Genomic DNA, 12,282 nt, shown 5'->3' with positions numbered 1-12,282 from the left:
CATGGGCTGCGGCTCAAGGTGGAAATGTACTCGCATAGGAGAGTGCTGGGAGGGCTGTGTCACTGGGAAAATTGACAATGTGATCAGTTCAATATACCCCAGGGGGATGATTGACAATGTTGTACTTTTTTGTTTCTATGGGGTTTTGTTTTCCTGTCTTTAGCCTGTTTTTTGTTTTGTTTTGTTTTTTTACTAGTTGGTTTGTTGCTGTATTGGTGCAGTTGGTCTTATGAGTTTTTTGTGTGTCATATTATGGCTACCAAAGTAAATCTGAGTCGTGCACGTGCTATGGACATGCGGATGGATTCCGGGCTCCAACTTAACTCTCGCCCCAATCCAAGAACAGTTAGTTCTGATAACACGGCCCTGCTCAACGCTCACCCTCATGCAATGATTATTGGAGATAAGGGTGCTACCGCACAGTGTGGTGAAGAAAGCAGATGGAGCCTGGCTATCAATCGGAATAGTGTCTGAGGTCTTAACAGACTCGTATTCAGATAAGCACCCATCTAAGTGAGGAGTCAACCAAGTCCACATGGAAGAAGCGCACCAGCTTGTATGATCCAATAATGACATAACAAAATCCAAATATGATGAAGGGAAAAGCATCAGAGCCAAAATTATGAACATCCAATTGGCAGAAGGCTAGGAGGACAGTGCGGCCCCCAAACCCACTGGCAGAGTATAGTCAGACTGACCCTCTAGCAGACCCACTAGCCAGCAAGGGTCTCGAACAGCCTTCCTATCAGAAAGACATCATTGCAATCTTGATTATGCTAGCTCAAACTTGATACTTAGTCAGCTGACCTCCCTATTGACCCAACCTGAATTTGTTCTAGGTGCAATTATTTCCCGCGTGTTCCATGACAAACATTTCTTCCCTGGCTTTTTAAATATTGAGAGTGGTCTTCTCTTTCTTACTCATTATTTGTATTTTTATCTTTATTATTAGTTTATCCTTACCACTTTATTTCAATTTTTTTCATTGTTTCTATTGATTTTCCCAGTTTATGAAGCACAGAGGTGTGGATGAATAGAGATAATGAAGGATGCAAGGATTTGTAGGGGATGGAGAGGTGGAGGTGGGGTATGGGGAGGGTGGAGGGATTTCAGGAGTGAACAATGAAGGGGGGAGGGGAGAGAGGAGCACTAGAACTGAAAGTAATCACACAACTCTCATTTTAAAGACGATTTAACCATGGGAGGGAAAAATGTTCTACAATTGATTGTGGTAATGATTGTACAATTCTTCTTGATATGATGAAATGATTGAAATATTGAATTATACAATATGTGGACTAGGTGCCAACAAAACTGTTTTAAAACAAACCCAGCAGGGCAGCTATACCCTGTCCTGTAGAGGTGGCAGGAGTCGGAGCTGAGTCCACAACAGTGAGCTTGTTCGTGTTTTGTTTAGAGTATAGCAGGGAGGTGGGAAGGTGGAATGGAGAGCTAATAATGATAAATACAAAAATGATGAAAATGTTCCAAAACGGATTGTGGTGATAACTGTAAAACTCTTCTTGATGTGCTTTAACTATTGAATTGTGTGATATGTGAATTATTTGCCAATAAAACTGTCAGGGGAAAAAAAAGATTCTGTCTCCAAGCTCTATGAAGCCATTCTGTTCTGCCCTATAGGGTTACTGGGAGTTAGAATTGACTCACTACCAGTGCTAAGAATATTTAACAGGAACTGTGGACTCACAATCTAGTCCTATAGTTAGTAATCCCAACCTAATCTTCCCCCTACTGTACAGACAAAACATTATGATACAAAAGCAAAACGTCATTGCAACAAAAACCCTTTTACTAATAATGTTATAGCCCTTTCTAAGAAAACTTTATATACTTTAAATGTTTTATGAATAACAAAAAATACTATCTACAACAATAATATATCAAATACCATATCTGCCTCCATAGACTCTAAACCTGTAAGACATACTGAACCGCATGTGTTTGTCCTCCTGCGTGGCTCACACGACACTGTGACACTGAAAGGGCTGACACTCGTATGCCAAATACCAGCAGGGCTATCTGTGCTGGACAGGATTCTGTAGAGATTTCAGAATAAGAGACTAGGGAGAAAAGCCTGGCAAATTACTTTTGAAAATTAGACAACGAAAACCCTTTGTATCACTGGGAATGTTGTTTCTTGGGTGGAAGGCCCTCAAGGGGCTCAGCATGAAGAAATGTTGCTCTGTCCTGAGTCATGGTCAGGATGGCTCAGACGGGACTACAATCCTCCTGTTTTACATAAGGTCGCTATGGGTCATTGCTGACTCAATGGCAACAGAAAACAACACAAGTTTAACAAGAAAATACTTTTAGGGGAAAATTCTGTTCCGTTTTCCTGAGGTTGAGTAACCAGGTACACCCCTCCAAGGGCAGAACGGAAGATGAGGGCACCTCTCCCCAGCTTGGCAGTGTCTGATGCCCGAGTGCCAGCTGCCTAAAGGTTCTTTCTGTTAGCTTTAGAAGGAGGCCTTGGCTGCATCATGAGGGAGCAAAAGAAGGCCTGCAGTATTTAAAATAATCCTTCTTATACTAACTGCCCTTGCAGTGATGGAATGCCTTAGAAATGCTAAAAAGTATTACCATACTAAATACTGTCAGTTCACACTACTATTCAGAATCATGCTGATACTTCCTAAAGACACACAACATAAAGTTTTATTTATATCTAAAGATAAAAAATACTAACCTATTTGGAAAAAAAGAAAATTTGTCTTTTCTAAATGTGAACAATCTACATTTATATCAGTCATAAAGAAGCTGTATTGAAGGCATTGTTAGACAGTAAAATCCAAACCTATGACCGTCAAGTTGATCCCAAATCATAGTGACCGTAGATAGGGTTTCCCAGATTATAAAACTTTCCAGGAGCAAATAACCTCATTTTCCTCCGGCATAGCGGTTAGTGGATTTGAGCCCCAACCTCACAGCTAGTACCCAATACTTACAGAAACCTCTTTTTCAAATAAAATGTATACCATTTCCTTGTCTATATGCCAGCCTCACAAAATATTAGCTGTACTGTGGGGATCAGGGAGTAGAAGTAACTCAGCAACTTAAAATATGGGATCCCCCCCGCCCCCCTGCACTGTCCCTTTGCCCCGTTTATGGAGGAGGTGGGGATTAAACAAGACATATCTGGAAGGTAGCTCAGGATTTGCCTGGACTGGACCAGTCACTCACTGCTTGCTTGTTAACGTCCCTTCAGCCCCCTACAATTATTTTTAAGTTGCAGCTTAGTAAAAGAAGATCACATCGAGCCCACTGCTGTGGAGTTGATCACGACTCATCTTGTACTTAAAAGGCTAGAACTGCCTCATGGAATTTCCCAAGGCTGTACATCTTTATGGGAGTAGATTGCCACATCGTTTTTCCACTGAGCAGTTAGTCGGCTCAATCAGCTGTCCGGTTGGTTAGCAGCCCAGCGCTCTCACCAGGGCTCCTTTAGTTTGTGTTGTCTTCAGGCTAACATTATACAGGAGCTATTTTAGAATGTGCCAGAAGAGGGTGCTAAATCAAATGCGAAGATCTAAAGACTGCAGAAAGGCAAAGAATTTCCTAGGGCTCTAAGCCCTTTCCTCCCTTTGGCTGACGAAGCAGAGTTCTCTGTCAACCTTTCTGAGACGTCTACAGATAGGATCACTTGTAAAATGTCATCAGGGCCAATCCTGAGTCCTTGTGACTTTTGCATTCCAGAAATGACATCTCAGAAGAGATTGTACACTTTGTGAAAGCACTTTTAAAAGCATCCAAGTCACAGAACTCGGTGGGATTATTTTGGGATGGGCCGTCTTAAAACACTACACGGCAACTAGCAACAACATATACAAAAAGTTCACGGAAAAAAGTGGAAGAAGATGATGGGATTCTCCCACAAACTACTGCCTCTAAAGACATGCACACCAAGGAAAGAAACAAATGCAAGCAGCTGCCACTGAGCTGAGCTGAAGTCACAGCAACCCTTTGTGAGTCGAACTGCACCACAGGGCTTTCAAGACGATGAACTCTGGGGGGCAGACTGCCAGGCCTTTCTCCTGAGTTACTATGGACAGGCTCACACATGCACATTTAAAAGGTCACGGAAGCTACGTTTCCTCATTTATAAAATGGGCACTGATGTTTTCCACACAAATGGCAAGTGGGAAAGTGGAAGGAGAAGTGGCACCTTTGCTGAGTGGGTCGCTGTATGGAGCACAGGATCGATTCCAACTGCCAAGTACGCAACAAATAGATAATTAAGTGCAGTATTAGTTCATCCTTCAAGCGAGAGAGGAATACAGATTTCTGTGTTAAATAAAAACAAAAACTAGGGAGAATAAGTTCTCAAAACCGACAACACTGCCTGGAGAAAATGTCCTGCTGCCAACCGTTGCCCTTGTTCTGTGTGAATCACAGAGAGGGCGCTCTGTTCCAGGGAGGCGCTCACGGGGGCAAAGAGGGGGAGCCGCACCCCCTTCATTGTGAAGAAAAACTAGACCTGATTTGACTTCTGCAAACTGATCATTATGTGCATTCTCCAACAGCAGTGAATTACCTGGGCTAAACGCCATTTCTGGAAGCTTCACTTCAAAGACGATGCTGTGGACGACGTCTCTCACCCCCTGCAAGGTGCGGTCGCGGAAACACAGCACCTCCACAGACCGGACATGGCTGCTCCTGTGGCCAGACCCCGTTTTGTTGTTATTTTTAAAGGAAGGAAAAGAAGAGCTGGCATCAGAAGTACCGAAAATCCAGGTGGACAAGATTCCATTCATTTTAATTATGTTTCTCTGGCACCCTGGGATCCACTGGAACCTTTTTGAGATTCTGATTATATACATATAGGCTTCCAGGCCTACGTGTTTAGAGGTTGAAATCTAAATTGGCTGTGATTTCTTTCTAAGGGAGTTTTAGATAGCAATCACATCATACATATGTAATTCTGACATATGAATCCTTTAAAGGCAGAAATACATGTAGACAACATCAAAAACCAAGGTTGAGATATTTGAAAAAGAACCTCTAAGGTCTGGACCCTTGGGTCCACTCTTGTCCATGGAAAACTGCACCTGTAGACAAGCTTCTACAGGTTTTCACAGCTTCATGGAAGAATGGAATTGGAAGATGCTAGACTGTTTCCATGAACTTTCGGAGCCCCCTCATAGATATATCACTGGGGACCAATTACAGCCAGTCTCCTTCGCTTCTTTCAAGTCAATGTTTTCAGTTAAGCAGAGTCAATGTACAGAAAAGTACACACATCGAAGGATAAAGGGACTTGTCTGGTGTCTCGTGCCAGTCACTAACTACCCCCTTTCACAGACAACTACTTTAACTTCTGAACACACAGGTTGCGTTTGCCTGTTTTTAAACTTTTGACATTTGATCATAGCCTTTTACATCCAGTTTACTCCTCTCAAAACTGTATTTTTGAAATGGATTCATATTAATGCCTGTAGCACTATTGCTTTCAGATTGACTGCAATGAAGCAGTCTATTGTAATGAATACATGATTTAATCTCCATTTCCTTACTGAAGGTCGTCTAGGTTATTATCAGTCTTCAGCTCTTATGAACCATGCTGCTGTAAGCATGCTTGCACGTGCTTGGCTTGCTTCCAAACACACAGTTCGGTGGGTTGTACACCCAAGAGTGAGGCCTCTGGGCCACGGTGTTTCGGTCTTGGGTAGAAACCCATTTCCCAGCCATGTCGGAGAGTGCCCATTGCTGCACACCTCAGACAGAGCTTGGAATTGTCATTTTTCAAAAAATCAGGTTGAAGGGCAGATAACTGTATTGCTATTATTTTAATTTTGTTTGCTTAATGAACTTCAGCATCTATTCAACTATGTACTAATTATTAGCCTTTTGGAGTCTCTGCTTTTGTTTTTATAGAGTTAGGAAAAGAGGACGAAGGTAGAAAGTGGGAAATCCTGTCTGACAGTGACCGAGACAGCAGAAGGGGAGGGCTGAAGAAGGCCAGTGTTGGGACTTGGGACTTCCGGCTCCCCGTGTAAAATACCACCCGAATCTGCGGCTCCCTTACAGACCCAGCTAAGGGCTCGGCACAGATGGAAACTGGATTCTGGCTGATTTACTACCTGACTGCTATGAAAAAATGAACACATCTGATAAAAAATGGTGATCCAGATATAGGCATACACATTGTCAAAAACGTACAGACATATACAGACAAACAGACACACGGAAACACACACGTGTGTGTGTGCGCGCACTTATAATTACCATTTGTGGGCTGCTAAGACCAAAAAATTCCTCAAAGGCCATCCAGGGTACTGGGCTAAGTTACAAGGGTCATACACACCAACTGTTATCTGTGAACAGAAAAGACTTTCAGAGTGAGCCAAGAATAAATTCACAAGAGAGACATTGTTGAGACTGCCTTGCCCTTTTTAAAGCATTAACCATTAGATACCTGGTGAAGGAAGAAACGAATAACTTTATAGCAGAGAAAGAACCCTAGCAAGCACTGCCTTAACCATGTGACCAAGGTTAGCCTCACCAGTGATGTCTGGCACTCTGGGTACGATGCGGAAATAAGGGTACTTTATGTCAGTGGTTCGCTTTCCCCAAACCCATCAACCCAGTCTAATCCATGATAAACCCAAGATAAAAAACACCGAAGAAACCTAAATTGATGGACATTCTCCAAAACACCTCATCAAGTTCACTGTCGCTAAGTCGTTTCCGACTCACAGCGACCAGCACGGCAGAGCAGAACTGCCCCCGTGGGCTTCCAAGGCTGTAAATCTTCACAGGAGCAGACAGCCTCACTCTTCTCTCTCAGAGTGGTTGAGAGGATTCAACTGCTGACAGAGCAGTTAGGAGACCGACTTGCCCACTACACCACAAGGGGCCAGAACTACCTGAAACTGTGAAAGTTGTTTTAAAAAGGGGCTCTGAGACTGCCACAGAGCAGAAGAGATCAGAGAGACAGCTAAACGACTTAAGATCTTGGAAGTTTCTCACATGTAAAATGAATGAGTCACTTCATCTCAAAGAAGTATAGAATTTTGTAGAAAATTGAAGAGAAGGAAAAAAAGCCCTGTAGAGATTCGAAAACTTCACAGATTGTGCTAAGGCTTAATTTTATAGGGCACTTACAGGCTATGGGTTGGCTATTTTGGAAGAAGTAGGCAGGATAGAGCCAATAATGCTAGTTATGTACAGAGATGTGAATCGCAGTTTTTAAATGTGACGTCATAAGCCTGGCTCTTATTCACTGTCCTAAGTCACTTGTTCTCTTGTGACCTTCGCCAGTTTACATAGCCTCTCTCTGACTTAGTTTTCTCCTCTAGCGTCTACAGATGACTCTTACCTGTACTCAGCACAGAGACTGGACACATGACAAGCACTCAACCAATGGTAACTATAGAAACAACATAAATAGATGCTATTCTGGTAACTTCATTGACCTCTTTGTTCAATTCAATCAGTTTCAAGGTTATCTTTTCTTAACTGGCAGAGAACAAAAGGGGATACATTCTAATTTTCAAATATTCTTTAGGCCTTAGATTTAGCATCTGTAAATGTGGTGTCCAGGCTAAATGATAAGTAAAGCACATAAATTGGATTGACATTGAAACCGCATAAATGAGAATGTTATAAGAGATACCATATATAGTTGTCTACTTCTGACAGTAAGTGCAAATGAGAGGAGGGAGTAAGGAAAAAACAAAACGCGTTTTTTTTAAGCTGAAAAGACCAAGAATCCATTTATTACAGCAACTTGACCCAAAAGAAGCAATGGAGCAAGAATGATTTGCTAAAGAGGAAAATCTGTCTTTTACACATAAAGGTGGGTCAGCGTGGCAGTACTTCAAGGCCACTCACTCTCCTTCCTACCCACAGACCAGGACAGGAAAATGACGGATTGCATTTGACACAATGTAATGTTTCTTGGATGATTCAAACTTGAATACAAAATCCTGATTAAGTGCTTGGGAATTGAACAAAGGACCTTAGTCACTGTAAGCATTAGTTGGTACAATTCTAAGAAAGCCAGTTCATATTATATGGGTAACAGGAAAAAAATTATTTATGGCATTTAGAAACAATCCTTAGCTCAAGGATTCAGAGGTATAGTAATGTCTTTGCTCTAAAGCTGTGTGAATTGGGACAAATCACTTCCTCTTATAATACAAATCAGGAAAAAGCCAAGAGTCTGTTTGGTCAGTTTAGGAAATCAACGCTCTATTCTACTTGGCTGAAAGCATGCATTTCATTGACGTGGTCTAGCCATTCATCATCTGGCTCCAGTCCACCAAGTGATTTGTTGAAAACGGTAGAATGTGAGAAAGAAAAGTGGGCAAAATTGTCAACCTAAGTGTCTGCAGCTAGAGAAATTTCCACAAGGAACCCATAAAACATATTTCTCTGGCAAATGGCTGTCATTTTCGCCCAAGCACTTCATGCAATAGGAAACACGGGCGGGGAAATACATGTTTTCAAAGTATGCTAAAAATCCAAATACCTAATGCGCGGCAATGTCACAGGCAGCTGCCACAATGGGAAAAAACAAATTATTATGTGAAGAAAGTCCAGCTAGTAGCATCCAAATTGTTGCTCCTCTACCATTGCAAAGAATTAAAGGCTAATGTTAATGTAACAGAACAAGTCCCAAACATCCAATCATTAATGACTGCTCTGGGAAAAAGAGCAAAGCAAACATCCCTGCCCCTTCTCCACCCCCAAAATGGGATAGAAGTTAATATCCTCACAGAGCTACTGAGTATAAACAAATCCCACTCCTAAACCGGGCTTTACATTTCTTCATAAGTTGGAACACGTATAGTTCATATCTATGCCAGTCAAATGTTTGTCATGCTGCATAGTGGCCCTTTCTAGGCATAAGAAACTAAAGAATCATTTCCATATATACTCAGACATCCTTAATGTAATAATAATCATGTTTTGATGTGTGTCACAAAGTTGCTTGCATTTGTTATTACAAAGTGTTTGTCCCAGCTCAAATGGATATACAGTGCATCCCTGTCGTGCAATCTCATCATTTGAAAAATGCACAGAAGATGATTAGAAAAACATATGTAAAATATTTACTAAGAAAAACAGCTTAAAGTAGAGCTGAAGAACTCCATGAGACGTTAACTCACTTAGTAGGTCACAACGAATGCTTTTTCCAAAGATAAAACAGAGTAAAATAGAAAGAGTATCACAATGAGTATTGTTTTGTGAAGTTTTGCACGCACACACACACACACATTCAACGTCACACAATAGAGCACTGAGTCAGATCATAACAGGCATTTTTAACTCTAAGTCACAGTCGAAAAGGAAGCAATCACACCAACAACCATGTCCCATCCAAAGAATGGGAGGGAGCCAGTCAAAACGGCCTGAGCTGCTGAGCTTTGAGTTGAAGAGGGCATCCTTCATGAGGTGGTGCCACCTCCCTGTAGGCTGCTGAGTGGTAACCCTGTGAATCGGGGGAGTAGTCTCCTCAAAGGCGGACCATTTATTCTGCCTTGTTTTGGGTTCCTTTAAAACATTTTTTGAAAAGAGCTAAGAACGTTTCCTTTTCTTTGGGAAAGACTGTGAGCTGCAGAACTCAGGACATCAAAACCCTACTTGTATAGAAGAGGTGGGGACTGAGGTTTAGTTCACAGAAAAGAATTTTCCTTTAAAAAGGATAATTTTCTTTGGAAAAAATAAAGTACTCTAAGAAACCAGAGTGGGGACCATTATGAAATGTGAGTAAAACTGAGTAGCGCCGTTAGTACCCAGTATCTCAACTCCCACAACCATTTCCGAGGAGGAAAGCGTGTCACTATCATCCGCTTATAGACACTAAGGAAGCCGAGGCCCAGAAGACTGTGTGTGCAGCTGGGTCCTGAAGATGGGTTCGCCTCGAACCCAAGCCACGGAGAAAACGCCCATCAGCGACCACAGAGTCAGCTCTGACTTAGGGAGCCGCCGTGTCAGAGAACTGTGGTCCGTACAATTGGCACTGGCTGAGGCTTTGGCAGATCCTGAGGACTTTCCTCCAAGGCACCTCAGGGTAAGGTGTGGCCTCCAGCCTCAGTCAGCCACTGGGTTCATGAACCACTGACACCAGCCAGGGGCTCCGGGAGAGAAAAGTGTTTGTTTATTTTTCCATTTTGACATGTGAAGAAGCTTCTGTTCCCTCACCTCTCTTCCGTTCTCCTCCTCCATAAAACAGGGACAACTCTATTCACTCTGCAGGGCGCGTGAAGGCCAGCAATCATGTGTGTGTGGGACCAGCTCAGTGCTTAGCTCCAAGGTGAAGTTCAGCACATGGCGGCTGCAGCTGCCTGTGGAGGGCAGAGAGCCTTCTTCAGGAGCGGGTGCCTATTTCTGACATCCACACCAAGGTTCCAGACCTGAGAGGGCAGAACCTTAGGTTTGGACCTCCCCGACCTCAGCAACCCCACAAGCTCCCTCTCGAGTGGGCTAGTTCCTCCCTTCCTCTTAGCCAGAGACCCAGAGACCCACATCTGGTGTCACGGCCCTGAGTCCCCTGAGCTGAGATGCGCATGTGTGCCTTCTCGGGCAGGGAGCCAAGGTGTCGAGCTAATCTCAGAGGTTACATATGAGGGGGCTTCAAAAAGTCCATGGGAAAATCCCATTATGCTTTAATTCCATTTGCCCACAAAACTTTTGAAACTACCTTGTGTATATACCACCCTTCACCACAAATAAAGAACTACTGTATTACATTATCTATTGAAAATCATATGTATCCCTATAATCTGTCTCCTGACAAACATAAACACATTTGTGACTCATAGGATATAAACTTGAGCGGCATATGCAAGTTGGGAAAGCCTTTATCAAATGCACAACCTTCATCAGACAGCAGCAAACTCACATGAAAGAGAACACTCATTAAGTCATGCTGAGTAACCTCCTGAAGGCCTACTGTGTGCCAGGTGCTTCATACGTGGGATGTTCAAATTGTCATGCATGCAATTATCCTATCTTATTTTACGTACCATGCACAAGGTCAAGTGAGGTGACATCAATAGTGAGAAAGACCTGCCCTCATGGAATTTATATTAAATGGGAGAAAAAGAGCAATCTCCTGGTGAAATGGAAAACTACAACAACAAAAGACAAAGGCATAATGATGTGAGAATGGATCACAGTCAGAAGAAACCTTTTTTACAGAGGTCTGGGAAGGTTCTTTTGAGAAAACTAAGCTCTAATGTGAAGGAAGTAAAGCGGTGCCTAGACAAGGGGGTAAGGGAAAAGACAAAGGAGAGAGTCTTGCTCCAAGCAAAAGGCACGTGTAATGGCTGCGCCCAGCACTCGTGAGAGGGCTGAAGGCCAGAGTGGCAGGAGTACAAAGCGACAGGGAGCTAGGAATAGATTGGGGGCTCTGCAGAGGGGCCAGGCTGTACATGACCTCAGATGCCACATTAGGGAATTCTGTTCTTAACCTTAAACAGAGGGGAGACCCTGAAGATGAGTGCAGCATCAGGCAGGTGAACAAAAGAAGACCGAGAGACCCCCATATCTGAAGGCAGAGACGTGGGGGGGAAGCATGGCTGTTTAGGGGGCAGTTGTAGCCACGGCACTGGCTGCATCTTGGAGAACAGCCAGACATGAGGCTACAGAGATGGAGAGGATCAGGTTTTAGGAGCCTTAAATGTCAAGCAAAATATTTAATTTTATCCTGAAGTCAACAGGAGCAACGGAAAGGTTTTAAACAGAGGAGGTAGATCAAACTCACATCTTAGAAAGCACATTTGGGCAGGAAGGAGTGTGAAGGATGGATGTGACCATTCATGACCACAGGTAAGGAGATGATTAAACTCCTACCAGGCCATCATTCTGCCCAGCGTCTGATGACGCTTTCTGGAACAGGGCAGGATTTTGACCAACAACCAATGTATCATCTGTATAATTTCGTACTTCTCTTCCCTTATCTGAATTCCCAGGTAACATTTCATCTCTCCCGGACAACCTTAATTTCCTTAAGAACACGTACAATTAAACCTATTTCTGGTCCATAAGAAGCTACTCCAGGGTGTCCTGACATACTGCCCTATCTGAGGAAGGAGGCTGGGCCTGGATTTCACACAGACAAAGCAGCCTCACAAAAAGGGCACCTGTAACCTTGAACTATTTACAGGCTTTTCTTTTTTTGTCATTGGTTTGTTGTTGTTTTGTTTTGTCTTGTTGCTTTGTTTTGCTCTGTCTTGGTTTTGTGCATATTATTATCTCTGCAGGTCTATCTAGATGAGATAGGCGGGATAAACAATCTGGAGGAGAAAACAATGG

The 12,282-nt window shown here is 42.9% G+C and overlaps 1 protein-coding gene across 1 annotated transcript in view; it reads right to left on the bottom strand.

Moving 5' to 3' along the window:
- Positions 1–12,282, bottom strand: part of ATG7 (autophagy related 7) — a 220,186-nt gene that overhangs the window by 176,427 nt on the left and 31,477 nt on the right. The window contains exons 8-9 of the mRNA XM_030885613.2: positions 6,244–6,332; positions 4,553–4,674 (exon numbers count right to left, since the gene is read on the bottom strand). Of these exons, the coding sequence (XP_030741473.2) occupies positions 4,553–4,674; positions 6,244–6,332 (211 nt within the window). The remainder of the gene's footprint in view (positions 1–4,552; positions 4,675–6,243; positions 6,333–12,282) is intronic.

This window comes from Echinops telfairi, unplaced genomic scaffold, assembly GCF_000313985.2.
Source record: "Echinops telfairi isolate 266 unplaced genomic scaffold, ASM31398v2 ScPeMD7_31;HRSCAF=116, whole genome shotgun sequence".
NCBI classification, from domain to species: Eukaryota; Metazoa; Chordata; class Mammalia; order Afrosoricida; family Tenrecidae; genus Echinops; species Echinops telfairi.
This window is presented reverse-complemented; position numbering and strand designations above follow the sequence as displayed.